At 57.4% G+C, this 15,987-nt stretch overlaps 2 protein-coding genes across 2 annotated transcripts; one reads left to right on the forward strand and one right to left on the reverse strand.

The window, feature by feature from the left end:
* Positions 1–2: 2 nt before the first annotated feature.
* On the forward strand, positions 3–2,578 carry AURANDRAFT_200 (hypothetical protein; the record flags this gene model as incomplete). The annotated part of the gene is made up of 2 exons (XM_009041250.1): positions 3–263; positions 323–2,578. Coding segments are annotated over 2 exons (2,517 nt in total), but the record flags the coding sequence as incomplete, so codon positions are not given.
* A 10,616-nt stretch (positions 2,579–13,194) lies between these two features.
* AURANDRAFT_54478 (hypothetical protein) lies at positions 13,195–14,230 on the reverse strand (the record flags this gene model as incomplete). Its single annotated transcript, XM_009041363.1, has 4 exons — positions 13,195–13,495; positions 13,549–13,787; positions 13,860–13,940; positions 14,000–14,230. The coding sequence occupies 4 exons, from the start codon at positions 14,228–14,230 to the stop codon at positions 13,195–13,197; spliced, it is 852 nt and encodes a 283-aa protein (XP_009039611.1).
* Between the last annotated feature and the right edge of the window lie 1,757 nt (positions 14,231–15,987).

The raw sequence follows: 15,987 nt of genomic DNA on the forward strand, positions 1-15,987 counted from the left end.
GGCGGCGGTCGCAGCTCCACGCGGATCAGGCCGCGTGGGAAGAGAATCGGCTGCTCACGTCGGGCGTCGCGAGCGAGCGCGAGGTCGAGCTCGACTTCGACGACGAGGCCGAGGCGCGCTGCACGCTCCTCGTGCACCAGCTGCGCCCGCCATTCCTCGACGGTCGCGTCGCCTTTACGACGCAGCAAGACATGGTGCCGACGGTCCGAGACGCGACGTCGGATATGGCCACGAACGCGAGGAACGGCTCAGCGCGCCCCGCCGTCCGGGCGCCGCCCACGCGGCGTCGCGCGGCCCGACGCCTCGCCCCCCCGCGCCGCAGGCGCTCCTCCGGTCCATGCGACAGACGCGCGAGCGGAGCAAGATGCGACACCGCTTCTGGGAGCTCGGCGGGAGCCGCATGGGCGATGCGCTCAAGGGCGGCGATCAGGGACGCGGCGTCAGCATGGCGGCGGCCCCCGGGGAGCTTTCACGCGATGCGCGCGAGCGCCGCGCGGCGCGCGCCGACGCGGAGTACGACCACCGTGCGGACGGCTCGTTCCGGGGTGCCCGAGCGGGAGGGGCGGAGCCTGGGCAGCGGCCTGGCGCATCTGAGTTCACGTCCTCGAGGTCGATCTTGGAGCAGCGGCGGAGCCTTCCCGTACGCGGCGTCCGGGATGCGCTGCTCACGGTCGTCCGTGACAACCAGGTCGTGATCATCGTCGGCGAGACGGGGTCTGGGAAGACGACGCAGCTGACGCAGTACCTTCGCGAGGACGGGCTTGGCGCAGGCGGGCGCATTGGCTGCACGCAGCCGCGGCGCGTCGCGGCAATGAGCGTCGCGGCACGCGTAGCGGCGGAGGTTGGCTGCGACGTCGGCGAGGAGGTCGGCTACGCGATTCGTTTCGAGGACGTGACGAGCGAGCGGACGGTGATCAAATACATGACGGACGGCGTCCTCCTCCGCGAGTCGCTCCGCGAGCCCGACCTCGACGGCTACGCTGTCGTCGTCATGGACGAGGCACACGAGCGTAGCCTCCACACGGACGTTCTCTTCGGTATCCTGCGCGACGTGCTCCGGCGGCGCCGGGACCTGAAGCTCGTTGTCACGTCCGCGACGCTCGACGCGGACGCGTTCGCGGCGTTCTTCGGTGGCGCCGCTCCTGTCTTCGCCATCCCAGGCCGGACCTTCCCCGTGGAGAAGTACTTCGCCAAGTCCCCCTGCGAGGACTACGTCGATGGCGCCGTCAAGCAGGCCCTCGCCATCCACCTAAGCTACCCGCCGGGCGACATTCTCGTCTTCATGACGGGCCAGGAGGACGTCGAGTCGACGTGCGGCGCGCTCGCGGAGCGCTGCGCGGCGCTCGGCGACGGTGTGCCGCCCCTTCTCCTCCTCCCTATGTACAGCCAGCTCCCCGCAGACCTCCAGGCCCGCATTTTCGACGCGGCCGCCGGGGGCGTCCGCAAGTGTGTGGTGTCGACAAATGTCGCCGAGACGTCGCTAACCGTCGACGGTGTCAAGTACGTCGTCGACGCGGGTTACTGCAAACTCAAGGTCTACAACCCCCGCGTCGGTATGGACGCCCTCCAGGTCGCGCCCGTGAGCCGCGCGAACGCAGCGCAGCGCGCCGGCCGCGCAGGCCGCACGGGCCCCGGCTTCTGCTACCGCCTCTACACCGAGCGCCAATTCCGTGACGAACTCCTCGCGACCCAGGTCCCAGAGATCCAGCGCACGAACCTCGGCAATGTCGTCCTCCTCCTCAAGTCGCTCGGCGTCGACGACCTCCTCGACTTCGCGTTCATGGACCCACCACCGCAGGAGAACATCTTAAACTCCATGTACCAGCTCTGGGTCCTTGGCGCCCTCGACAATGGTGGCGGGCTCAGCGACCTCGGCGCACGTATGGTCGAGTTTCCCCTCGACCCGCCCCTTGCCAAGATGCTTCTCTTCGCAGCCGGGCTCGCGTGTGGCGCCGAGGTCCTCGCGATTGTCGCATGCCTCAGCGTCCCAAATGTCTTCTTCCGGCCCAAGGACCGCGAGGAGGAGAGCGATGCCGCACGTGAGAAGTTCTTCGTCCCCGAGAGCGACCATCTCACGCTCCTCAACGTCTACGCTGCGTGGCGCGCCGCCGGCTACGACGCGCGCTGGTGCGACCGGCACTTCGTCGTGCACAAGGCCCTTGCCAAGGCGCGCGAGGTCGCCGCCCAGCTTCTCGACCTCATGGAGGCCCAGCACGTGCCCCACGAGTCCTGCGGCCCCGACAGCTGGGACGTCGTCCGCAAGGCCATCTGCTCCGCGTATTTCTTCAATGCTGCGCGCCTCAAGGGTGTCGGGGAGTACGTTAACATGCTGTCCGCCATTCCTTGCAACCTGCACCCCTCCTCGTCGCTCTTCGGCCTCGGCTACACGCCCGATCACGTCATCTACCACGAGCTCGTCATGACCTCGAGGGAGTACATGAAATGCACGACGGCCGTCGACGGTGAGTGGCTCGCCGAGCTCGGGCCCATGTTTTTCTCCATCAAGCAATCATATAAGGACCGCGTCGCCAAGCGAAAGAGGGAGAGGACTGAGACCGACCTCATGGACGCCGAGTTCAAGGACCGGCAAAGACTCGCGGCGCTGGAAGACAAAGTCGCACAGCGGGGCAGAGCCCTGCGGGCTCAAACCCCACTGCCAGGTACGCGTATCTGCGGCTTTCCGGGCAGGGGGGGGGCTAGCCGAGTCTCGGCCTCTCTAACTCGAAGTCCGACCTCGGGTGGAGATCGAGCTCGAGCTGAAAAGGTTACCGGCCTAGCGTCCTGGAAACCCCCAAAATCTCCAGAAACACGTCCGGATAATTTAAAACACCGGTGAAACTCGCCAGAAAACTACCTCACGACCTGGCAATGACAACTTCAAGGTTGAATGCCAAAATTGCTGAAAGTGCGACCAAACCGCCTGGGCCATCGAAATCCACCCGGTTGGCCAGGCCGCTACGGTAAATGTCCAACGCGGCCAATCCGGCCAATTTCGCCAATTTCCCCCCTCAAGCCAGAATTGAGCCCCAGACAACTTGAAGACCAATTACCGGCCGCTAGCCGGCTACTTCTCGCTCGATCTTCACTCTGGTCCGACTTCTACCAAGTCCGCCTCCGACCACAGGGGGGATTAATCGATGGCGATTATTTAAGGCTCCATAACTGACATGAGTGGAACACGCCCGCCTCCTGCGGAGAGAGTCCCCACGCCGGGGGTGGCATGAGCGTAGGGGGCAGGCAGGGGGGCATATGATCTACACTTGCCAGGTTCAATACTTGTATGTCGCTCGCTGACGGAAGGCACCACCCTTTTGTTGATTTCTAATTTTTTACCAGCAATATCCATTGGGTTTTGTCTTGTTTGGCTTTTTTGTTTTTTCCCTCACTTCTTTCAAGTCTAAGTCATCACGTCAAGCCCCAAGGAAATTGCCCGGCAGTGCCACACTTTGGGGGGTCTTGGGCTGGATTTGGCCATCGCTCTGTGCGGTGCCGTGCCTGGTCAATGTATGGAGGACTTCCGAACCCGAACTAGGCTATCCTCTCTGAAACGTGCTGAGTAGCGTGGCCTGGTCTATGGGAATCGAAGTCTGCAGGCTGCACATACAAGTCTGGCACTGGGATTCGACGGCTAAATTGAAACTCGGTAAAAATACAACAGCTGGAATCGACAATTGTCTATTTCGAGCAAGGCAATGATGGGCTACGCGATGGTTCTAGCCCTTGTCGCCGCCGGAGATGGCCAAGCCCGTCCCCTGCGGAGTCGCCGCCGCAGCAGCCCCGCCCCAGGGACGACGGGGCACATCCGGCCAGGCGCCGGGGCCGAGAATGCCAGCCCCGAACTAAGCGGAGTTTGCAGGGGGGTCGATCGCGACCCTAGCCCACCCGTCCTGGTCGCTCATCGCTGGATTTGAACCATTGTGACCCGGGCAATATTGATGGACTGAACAATACAAGTCCCTCGACGTTTCCTTCAAGAAAGCCTTTCATATATTTCAGCACGAAGAAGTCCGTCGAGGCCAGCGCCGGCGGAGCCACCGCCACATGGCTACCAATCGTGTTTGACTCTGACTGAGTTCGCTATCTTTCCCGCGTCCAGCTCTCTTGGAATGGCAGAGTTGATGGCTTCTAGAAGGGTCGGAGCTACAACACAGGCAGTCGAGTAAGACCAAGCAAGAACAAGAAGATCTTGATGTTTGAATCGGTCGATCTTTGCGATGGCAGTAGATGCAACTACGTTGAAGAGATATTTCTGCGAGACACCGGCAGTGGAGAAGGCTTTGGTGAGCTTAACAAGCAGCTCGGGTGTGAACGCATCAATGTTATTCGCGGCAGCATTCGCGAGAGCATCGTAAAAGTCCGGGTTGGTTACACCATGGGCGGCATATGCCACGACAGAAGCAACGAGGATGGACGGGGAATCGAAGGTTGGGCCAAGTCGCACAAACGCGTTGGCAGTCACCTGCCATATGATAGGCAGATGAAAGCGCTCGAGATCTTCAAGTGAGAAGACATGAATATAGTCGTCAATATGCTTGACAATCTGATGCATGAGTGCAGAAGCGCCAATTTCTGCATGGGCACAGCGCCTGGCGACATTTGCTATTTCATTCGTAGAGAAAAACTCGTACCGGCGTGACATCACATGCGCGACAGCGCTGAGGAGCTCAGGCGCTGGAAAATTCATTTCAAAGAAAGCTTCGGCTGTTCGCATTAGAACCTCGGGCACGGGTTGTGAAGAAATGCGCTGCGAAGCTGCTGTGCCGATGGCCTGGAATAGTGCTGGCGCCTCGTAGTCGGCAGCCGCGAAAGCATGCACCGTCGCCTAAATAACTGAAGTATCACCCTCACACGGGCTAAGACGCAGTGGAATGCAGCAAGCTCCTGTGCGTTGAATTCGTGGATGCGATCTGTTGCCTCGACTGCGATCAACTCAAAGACACCAAGGGCCTCACGTCGCGCAAGAGCAAAGGCGGCAGCAATCGTAGCCATGTTTTGCGGTGAGCAGGCATGGATCTTAGAAGGAACTTGTCGTGCGATGACATCAAAAACGATCGTATGCTCTAGTCCATGTCGTTCATGTGCACATGCGAATGCCCATGCGGTATTCGCAAGGTCGATTGGTGCGAAAGCATCCACTCTCGCGACCGCTGCGGTCGCGATACTATCAAATAGCGCTGGAGCATGCGCGTCAGCTCGTGCAAAGGCCCAGGCCGTGGAAGAAAGATGCTGTGGGGTAAACTCATCAATTTGGGCGGGTGCTGCAGCTTCAATTGCCTCGAAGAGAGATGGCGCGTCGACGTCAGCCTTGGCAAACGCCCAGGATAGATTGGCTAAATCCTGCGGCCCGAATTCAAAGACACGATATGGAGTTTCCTGCGCTATGGCAGCAAAGAGCGTCGTTGCTACGACACCAAGTCTCGCAAGGCCCCAGGCGACATTCGCAAGGCTGCGGGGCGTTAGCTCACCACGAGCGATGCTTAAAACACAAAGCCCCATGATCTTCCGTAGCCCAGCTTCTGGCTCGCGCCGGTTTTCAAAAAATGGGGTGAATCGAGATCCAAGCCGATGGATTGCCGTTGATATGTTGACATCATTGAATTCATCTCCACGAGATTCCATAAGCGCAAGTAGCGAATCGGCTGAGCGGAGCGCTGTTATTTGCTTGTTTAATCGAACAAACTCTAAATTTCGGTCATGAGCGAAAAGATTTAAATGATTCGTAGTGCAAACTCGTTGCCGGTGCTTGTGAACAGTCTGCCAGCTGCTTTGCTCGCCGCTCGTACCACGCATAATCCCAAGTTTGTCGCATCGCCACGTTCGTCTCTTGAAGGATCCAGACGAAGGCGAAGATGACCGTCGGTGCCAGCGCTGCGCCGTCCGTCCCATATTAGCATGAATGCTGCTCGACAACAGCTACCTAAGGAATCATAGAATGGCTGTGGCCCAATCCTCATGGCGTGTTAAGCCGGGGTGCATCTCCATCAGTAAATTTTTGCTAGACAAGTAACTTAAGCCAAAAGTTAAATGTGGCGTAATGATCATTAGTCCGGTTTGATAGCCTAAAACATGAGAGTTAAATGTACTAAACCATCAAATCTGGCGGCTAGCGTAAAAACTCTCTGTCTCCCAGTGTGCAAATCAGCCCGATTTAAGGAGTCAGTCGGCAGGAGCATTTAGGCGGCGGCTGACAGCGTTGGTGCCGTGCTCGGCGCCCCGCTCGGTCTGTGGACCATGTCGCCTCTCGGGCCCCGCAGCGAATCGCTCCGGAAAGGCCATAGGTCGAAGGCGACCAACTTTGTTCGCGTCGGGGCAGCCCGTGGATGACGAGAACGGCCGTAAACGGCGAGCGACGACCGATGGGGGGCCAACTTCGCGCTGGGGTTCGAGCTGGCGGCGCGAGTGCGAGGCCACACCCCTTCGATTGACCTTCTCGAGCGGCTCGCGAAGGACCGCGCTGCCAGCCTGAAACATACATTGCGCGGTGAGCACCGTGTCGCCCGCGGCGCCGCGCGCCTCCCGGAGGCGGTGAGGTGATCTCGATCAAATCGGCTCGAGTCGAAGAGCTGCCGCGAGGGCATCTGGTCGCCCCCATGACGAACGATCCCCGACGCTCTGTGGCTCGAAGGCGACCGAAATTCGGTCGGGGGGCAGCTGCCGCGCACCCTTCCACCCCCCGACGCTGCCCGTTTGCGTCGCCTCGCAATCGTCTGGATGCCGCGTCTTCGCAGGTGCCTCGTGCACATGTTTGCGGACCTCAAAGCCACTGGGATCGTTGCACGTCGCTGCATATTCGCGGAGCGCGGGGTGCTCTAAGATGGACATTCCATCGGCTTCCGCCAAAACTGGCACGAGCGTTGCCCTGCTGACAGGCCGCAGGGCGACATTGAAGCGGCGTAAATGGATGAAGATTTAACTCTGCGGGTTTTGCCGGCGGCTGGCTCGCTATCCGGTTTGGATGGTCGAGCTCGCGTAAAAATATTTAACTTTTGGCTTTAGTTTGCCCGTGCTCCTCCGGCCTTCGGCCTCCGGGAAGGTAAAGGTCAGTCTGCGCCGGCCGGAGGGGGCGCGGCGCCGTGTTTACGCGGCCTGGCCGAAGGCTAGCCGGCTCCTCAGATGCGCGACTCGGGCCGATGGCTATGGGGGCTGGCCGCGGCGGCGGCCGCGGTCCCTTCGGGACCGATGGTTGTGGGAGCCCGTTCCTTCGGGACCGATGGTTGTGGGAGTCCGTCCCTTCGGGACCGATGGTTGTGGGAGCCCGTCCCTTCGGGACCGATGGTTGTGGGAGCCCGTCCCTTCGGGACCGATGGTTGTGGGAACCCGTCCCTTCGGGACCGATGGTTGTGGGAGCCCGTCCCTTCGGGACCGGTGGTTGTGTAATCTTATTGCTTCCCTGCGCGACCCGTAGTACGGCTCTCACAAAGTCGGTGATCGTATTCCCGAGTAGGCGCGGGCGCGCAGCGTCGGGCCCGAACGCGTCGCCGGCCGTCCCGCGATGGCCTTCGGCGTCGCGCCGCCGGGCCGCCGCAGATACTCTCTGACCCATAGAAATCGTCACGTCCCCCCCCCCGCCCCGCGCGGCCCGTCGGACGGACCCGGCCGCCGGTCCCGCGGCCCGGAGCCGATCGCCGAGCGCGTCGCCCGCGGCGCCCCGGTCGACGTCGGCGCCGCGCGGGCGCGGGCGTCCCGAGACCCCGCGGGGTGCGGGCCGCGCGCGCGCCGCCGCCGCCGCCCCGCACGCGGGCCGCGGGCGATCCGCCCGCCGCCCGACCGGGCCGGGCCCGAACGAATCCCCGATCGAGTCCGCCGGGGCCGCGCGGCGCCCGAGGGCGTCCCGCGGGCGAAACCGCCGCCCCGCACCTCCTCGCGGGTCGCGGGGGGCCCGGGCGCGGGCCGCAGCGGCGGGCGGGAACCGCGCCGTCGGGCCGCCGCGCGGAAACCGCGAAACCGTCGACCGCTCGTTTCTCGCGCCCCCCGCCGTTTGGAAATCGCCTCGGTGGAAGTGTCCGGGACGCCGCCGCGGGGGGGGCTGCCGAAGCGCACGCGGGGCGGCCGCGCGCGGGAAAAGTTATTAGATTTCCTCGGTGATGGCAGCACCATTTTGCCCTTCCGCTTTTGTGATATAGATCTACTACTATTGTATTCAGGCTGAATTAAATTATTTCAGCTATCCTGATACTCATGACCCGCACCTGTACTCGTATGGAAAAATCACCGCAGCCACTGCCTCCAGGGTGGATCGCCTATCGCGATCCTAGCACTGGGGATCCCTACTTCCACAATGCATCCTTGAACCAGACGACGTGGGACCGTGCATTGGGCCAGCGTCCTGCTTTCGTCCCATATAATGTCATTTTTTAGACCCAAGCGGCCGTTGGAAATTGGGTTTATTCCTAGACACAATCAGACAGCGGTCAGGTGGCGGGGAGGCAAGAGTTGAGCGTGAAAGTGATGGTCCAGCGCAGAAACTGAGGGCTTACTTTCGAGGTGACGATCGAGATTCGAAGGCCGTGTCGGGCTCGTCCGTGGGATCCTTGTGGGCGGCTGCCGACGAGAATGACGTTGTCTTGAGGAAAAGGCTATCTGCGCGAATTATTACGCTTTCTGGCCACTCGAGCGACAGTGGGACAGAGGACCTAAGGCAAGAACCCCAAATTTGTGGTGTGTCTAGCTTCGCTTAAGTCGCCGCGTATGGCTTTGTAGGTGTGAGCTCATCCGACAGCGAGACAAGCTCATCAGACTTCGGGAGGAGCTCGACGCTGAGAAGCGACTCGCATCTGAGCTTATTGTTGCAGCAGGTGGGCCTGAGGTGGCACCCATTACGACGACGGATGTTGACACGGATGGTGCGGAGGTGCAGCGCAAGGAACTCTCGGCACTCAGGGCTCAAGTCGAACACTACAAATACATCGCGGAGGCCACTAAAAACATGAGTAGATCAGAGCAACAGGACGTGGAAGAAGCAACAAATACCACTGATCAAGATGACGACCTCGAGGAAACGCTAGGGGACGTGGATTTGGCGTTAGCTGAAGCTGCGTCCCTCAAAACATGTGGCGTCTCTCCTCGACTCGCGATGCTCCTCCACATTCGCCCCTGGTGTGAGGAAGCTATGGCAGCAGCCGTCGTCGAAGACACTGTCATAGAATGGCAGGCCCGCACGGGGATGGAACTTGATGGCTGGACATCACCAACTCAGTTTCCGGATGCGCTCCTTGATGACGCAGCAGCAAGTCGTCTCGAGGCGCCGCCGGTATTGCGCCGCAGTAGTGCGATTAAATTCCCGCGGACTCTGAAACTACTAAATGGTCACGAGCCTCGAGCTGCTTTTACAGATGGTCATGGAAAAAAGTACTTTTACGATGTTGCTGATGCAGCATCGCTTCCAGGAACAAGTTGGCAGTGGCTCGGGGGCTGGCGCCTCGAGGAAAACGCTACTACGGAAAACGGTTGGATTTATGGAAATTGTACCGAACTCTTCTTCAGTGCATTCTCACCAGACGAGCTTGACCTTGATGCAAAGCCTATGTGTGAGAGCGATGCTCCCCTCCGATGTCGCAAGTGGCGACGGACACGAGCGCTGGTGAGGCCTCCATCGCTTCCACCGGTGGAAGATGCCAAAGCTAACAAACGCAATAGGCGGTTGCACCTCGTTGCCTCGAAGTGTCTCGAGCTTCGTTGCCACGGCGCGTCACTTACTGTTCTTGGGACAAAACTCAGCGACAGACTCGTTGCAACCCGTGCAGCTCTCGCAGAGGCCGAACGCAAGCTCGCTGGCCTTACTTTTTTGCAAGAAGACCCTGCGAAGCAAAAAAGCCACACCTTCAGTGCAAACACCCCCGATACTCCCAACCCATTCGTAGACTCGAGTGATCTCTCAGAATCGCCCGACAAAGACAACACCTACGCTCCAGACTTGGTGCGACTTTGACCTGCAGCCTAGGTGTTCTTGCCTCTCAGAGAGCAGACCCATCCTGAGCCCAGACCTGAAAGCACAGGCTTCATCCCGATTAACTGGGCTCGGGCCTGGCTGACGGTGAGTGTGCTAGGAACCAGAGCTCCTGATATGCACGTGCGCTGATCCGGACACGAGAAAACCAACGCAGCTGAGTTCGCGACTCCCTTCCCCGCGCCCTTAATTGCCCCACGCTTGGCGCTATCTCTGTCGGGGGATCCCGCGGGGTCCGTGGGGCGGCGGCCGGTGCGAAGCGGGGTCGAGTGGGGCCCCTTCCGGGCTGCCGCGCGGCCGGACGCGGCGGCTCGAACTGAGCCTACTGAGTCGAGTCAGCTCCAGTAAGGGGACGAGTGGGAATCGCTGGATTTGCCGGGGATGATCGCGACAACAATCGCACTTAGCCTACCCGGGGAGGCGTGGCCCGGGCGGTGGTACAATGGCCCGGGCATGCTTAGTGCTGAAGAAGCAAGATATATCTTAATGACTATACTACACTACAGTACGCTACTCTACTAGTAGGAAGTTAGGATAGTTTATTAGCTTCCTAACGTCGCTATGACGTCAGTCACACTACTATCCAGCACTGCGGCAGGTGCACTGTCCGGCGACTGTGCAACCTCGCTGAGCCTCAGGCTGGCGCTATCTGGCACGTCGCTGTGACGCTAACCAGACAGACACCACAGACACAGAAAAGCACTATGCTCCCTGTGCCTGCTTGGCAGTCAATCCTTCAGTTCGCTGTCTATAGGGAGGCACCGGGCCTGCCAAGGCTGCGAGGTGGTCACATGAGGTGGTGGTAATCCAACTACTAGTATATCATTCTATATCTTGCATCATTCCTTAATATGTGCAAGTGATATAGCCGCTAGTAGAGAGTTTTCCTTAGTTAGAGGATCCCGATCCTGAGAGTATCCCTATCGTGATTCCCCATCATCCCCGTAATTTACATTACCCTGTTCCCTCACTATCGCGACGTCACACTATGGAGATGACACTGCACTACCCCGTAACGTTGACCTCAACGTTCCTTAGTACCCTAGTTTGGGGTATTTCTCTCTAGGTTATGGTTGCCCTAGCGCATCCATCTCCGTGAAAGTCGCTGCCCGCGCTTATCTGTACGCGCCCTTCGTCTTCGCTCCCGCCACGTGCTTGGTAAGCAGGTGATAGTTTGCAGGGTGCAAGTAAATAGCTGGAGTGGTCTTTAGCTTTGACTTGTTCATAAGAATGAAGCGAGGCTTCACAGGAGGCCGAGCGTCGGCCCACACCTAGAAAGCTAGGATAGTTTACTAGCTTCCTAACGTCGCTATGACGTCAGTCACACTACTATCCAGCAGGTGCACTGTCCGGCGACTGTGCAACCTCGCTGAGCCTGGTGCTGCCTGGCACGTCGCTGTGACGCTAACCAGACAGACACCACAGACACAGAAGGGCGCTATGCACTCTGTGCCTGCTTGGCAGTCACTCCTTCAGTTCGCTGTCTATAAGACTTGAAACTGGATTAGAATGAATTAAGGAAAGGAAGGGAAGACTAGCAGGATACGCAGTAGGAGCGCAGTGGGGTAAGGTGCACTGCAACATCAAGATGCAGTTCACTGAAGATGAAGATAAAAATCTCTCTATCTCTCTATGGGTGGAGCCCATGTTGAAGGCACACCCAGCTCCTAATACAACTATATCATTCTATATCTTGTATCATTCCTTAATATTCAGACCTGTACTATTGTATCTCGGTTGTCCTCGGTCAAGATGTACAACGATCTTTTTGTGCTGACGTCCCTGCTTGGTGGAGCCGCGGCGCAGTCGCCAGACTTGCTGTTCAATCCACAAAGGCAGCGTATGCGGGAACCGATCCACGTCAAAGATGATCTCTACCCAATCATGTGCGACGTTTGCGAGCTCGTGGCTTTCTCAGTATACTTTGACACCATGGAAAAGCTCAAGGTGCGGCATCAGTGAGCACATACCTGCAGGACGTCGTGTGCTTCCTGTAGGACAAACCGATCATTTCTGAAATGAAGCACCCAGGCAAAAAAGTTAAAAAGTGTGTTTTCTTTGCATGTGTAACAACCTATGATGGCCTGGTAGGTCTGCCTTTTCGGAGGACGACATTATCCAGACAATAAGTGATGTGTGTGACCGCAAGCGCAAGGCCGGCGAGTGGATGTGGACTGTCGATCTGACAGAGAAGCTTTCGAGCGTCAAGGGAAGCCGCTATTGGAACGAGCCAAGTGAGTCGGAAATCGCCGCCATGGAGTTGAATAATGCCCGTTTTCTCTTCGTCGAGCGGCGGAATCAAGTGCGAAAGTGGGACCGAGAAACTGCGACGGTAAAAAAATCCTGCGATCTTATTTTCGAGGATGAGCTTGAGGACGTGGACCAATTTGCGCTTGCTCTCTGGCACGGCGATGTCGCGGATCCAGAGCAGACACGCGAGCTCCTTTGCCACCATCTCACGGATCGGTGCAACTACGAAACTCGAATACCAATAGACGCAGTCATTGGTGACAAGGTGCGAGAAGACTACGAGTTCGTCGAAATCGACCACCGAGTAGTCCAGGCTGAGCAGATGCAACAGAATATGGCCGACATGGGCAACCCCATGGCGATGCACACACCTTTGGAGATGGAAGAAATACTCCTCGAGGACATGGAAGAGCGCGGTATGTCCGAGGATGAGATTGAGGCGTATATTCACGAGGAGGAAGACAAATATGACCAGCAGATGGGCACCAACATCCGTGCAGAGCGCCATCAGAAGAAGGAGAAGCAAAAACGTGTGGTCGCCAGGAGGAGTGAGAAGGTGAAGCCTGATATTGGGGAAGTTAGCGAGCTTTAATATGCAGATGCTTATGAACAAGGGTGACAAGCTCTAGTATGCAGATGAATAGCAAATGCACATCGAAACGAACTTCCACGGTGGGTCAGCAATGCTACGCTGTGTCTAGCTTACGAGCTGCATACCGCCCCTGTTACCTCGCAAACCTGGCTACTACGGCTCCTAACGTCCACAAATGTAAGAAGATTCCCATCATGATGATCTACCGAACTTCTTACAGTGCTGCGCGCTCGCTCGATCGAGCGAGGTTGCTTGCTGCCTGGTCGGCTATCTAAGATTCCGGCTAAAATTGCTCAACCTACCTACGCTTACTTGCCATACTACCAACTAGCTAACATACGCACTCTGACTTCGAAAAAGCACCAGGCGCAGGTGAGGTTCATCGATGGAGATTTCAGCACTGACTTTATGCATCCATGGATCCTCTTGTCTTGGAAAAACCAAGGCGGGAAAAGCTGCCACGGCGCGTGTTTCTCTCTTCTACGGGCAAAATTGAAGCTGTCTTCTCAAATTCAACGGCCAGCTTGGCATGCGATCCACGCCTGGAGCGTTTAGGGAGGGTGTCTAGGCGCACATTTTGATCGTTGTTTTGCTGCATCTCATGTCGACCAAAAAACAAAACTATGACTGAGATATCGTCTATTCGCTCTTCTTGCTCATACCATTCTTGGTATGCAGTTGAGACAATTTTATAACTCGCGGTATACCTGCAATCACAGTGCTGAAATTTATCTCAAAGGAGTCTGCAGTGTGACAGCACGGGTCTAGAGTTGCAAGGCAGATATCCACAACATTCTGGTTCGTGAGGAATTCCCAGACTCCATCTGAGGCAATAATACAGACGACATCGTCATCACTAAGCTCATGCGCCATTATTTCAGGAGTTGCAACACAGCCGACTGTCTCCGCAATTTTGTCACCAAGGCTACGCGAGAAAGCGCAGCCTGGTTCAAATTTTTTCTGTAACCAAATCCGTGGAGGGTCACCATTCTGATCAATCTCATCTCCTAACTCGCACACAAACTCATGATTGATGGGTACTCGACCTTCGATCTGTCCTATTGACAAAACACGCCCGCCTAGATCTAGAACACGCTGTCGCTCATCTGCACGGTATAGTGTCTGATCAGAGGACAGTGCCTTTGGTACAACCTAAGAGGATGATAAAGGATCACATGCTTGATTTATCTGCCCAACACAGCAACGCCAACCTTACCGGCTGGATTTCGCACGCCGAGGATGCAACGTGAATCACCAACATTTGAACAATATAACGTGCTTCCAATGGCCAGAACAGATACAGCTGTGCTACCTGAGTCATCTGATGGGATATGAAAGTTTTTATGAAGGTTGCGATCAACAGTTTCGTTTGTTTGGACAAGCAGATCAGGTATTGAAATTCTAGGTTCCCGCTCTAGGATCTGGTCAGCAACATGTTCCATATTGTCACGGCAGTACCACGCACATTCGTGGCCGTCGGGTCCGTGGCCATCAAAGATCATGAACCAGTGTGCCGTGTATTCATCACGGCCTGGAAACAGTGCCTCGTTGATGACATAGGAATCTTGACATGGTTTCCCCATCTGGTCAGGGTATAGACCGCGAAACATGAGGGCAGCATAGGCACACGAACGGTATTCTCCCATCAGAATGTGCCGCGCAGGGGACCTCGTGAGCCGCTCCTGGATCTCGTCGGCGTGCAAAAAGCACGAAGCAATTATATCAGCTGTGAATGTTTGATCGAACAAAGCCGGATCTGGTGAATGCATATTTATTTCGCCAGATCGCTTTCCTCGTGGTCGCTGATCTCCGACTAGAATTAGATTTGGATTTGTGTCCTTGGCAGTGGTTGACACAGACGAACCCATGCGGACCAGACTACGTTATGTTATAGCTCCGGAGCGATCGAGCTAGTAGGGAATTACTGCTCTCGGTGGACTTCAGGAGATTATTGACTGAGAGGGATCTATGTTTGCGTCCACTTCGCCGTTTGCAACTCCCACTATCTTGCTCTGGAAAACTCCATGAAATCTCGGTTCCCGGCACTGCAGGCAGGAGCTGGGAGACGACTACTACAGCCAGCACTTCCGGGGGGGGATTACTACAGCCAGCAAGTAACTCGGTGTTCTTATTAGGAAATGATTTAATTAAGAATTGTACATGTACATGCTGAAAGTCTCGCAGGCGCTAGGAGCTGACTTGAGCTGAGGGGTTCCGGGGAGGACAAGTTAACCCGCGTTGTTCCAAGTCCTCAGGAACCGACGCGTTTGGACGCGTGGAACAGGCCCTCGAATTAAGTGCGAACATTTTTCTAAGAAATTTGCCCATTCGTCCCCGCCAGCACTCTGGAATTTTCCACCGCGCGTCGCCATCGGTAAGATTTTGCTTACTTGGACCACCAACCGCTTCCGACGGCGGGCGCCGTAAGCTCAGCGCGGCCGGTGAATTAAGTGTGAGGACCGCGGCTCGTAGCAAGAGCAAACGCGTCGGGTTGTTCATTGAAGTAATCATTGAAAACTTCATCGAAATCGTACAAAACTGCATCGTTTCGACCGACGGATAACGCTGCGATGATGTGATGCGCCGGCACCTCGCCGTTTTGCGCCAGGTGGTGCACGAAAAGCGCGCGTGCTGCGCCGGGCAGCGACGACGGGGTTCGTGAGCGCAAAAAATCCTGCTGGCGGCCTTCCGCGGCGAGACTGTCGATCACTGCGACTGCGGGGCGCGCCCCCACTCGATTTTTGCATCCCCGGGTTCATATGCCGTGACAGCTGGCATGGGGCAACTCATCACCTCTCTACGGTCGCCCTGCGACTGAATTAGGTTCGAAACTCCCCCGCGCGCGCGACGACGACGACGACGGCGGCGGCGGCGGCGGCGGCGGCGGCGGCGACGACGACGACGACGACGACCGACCGACCGACCGACCGACCCAGAAAATAGGTGCCAGGAACTAGCCCGGGACCCAGGGGAAGTCACCCGAGGTCCCCCCGAGTACGCCCCAGTCGGTTTGGTTTAAATTTTAAAAACCCCAGACCCCAAAGCCCGAGTTCACTCTAGGAAACGGCCGAGTATACCATGATAAGCTGCCGCGAGAGTTAAGTATGATGTGGGGGCACATAGGAGCCAAGGTCCAGGTATATAGGTGAGGCTGGAGGATATGCTCGATTTTACTCTAGCCGATCTGCGGGCGAGGCAG

This window comes from Aureococcus anophagefferens (assembly GCF_000186865.1).
Source record: "Aureococcus anophagefferens unplaced genomic scaffold AURANscaffold_20, whole genome shotgun sequence".
NCBI classification, from domain to species: Eukaryota; class Pelagophyceae; order Pelagomonadales; family Pelagomonadaceae; genus Aureococcus; species Aureococcus anophagefferens.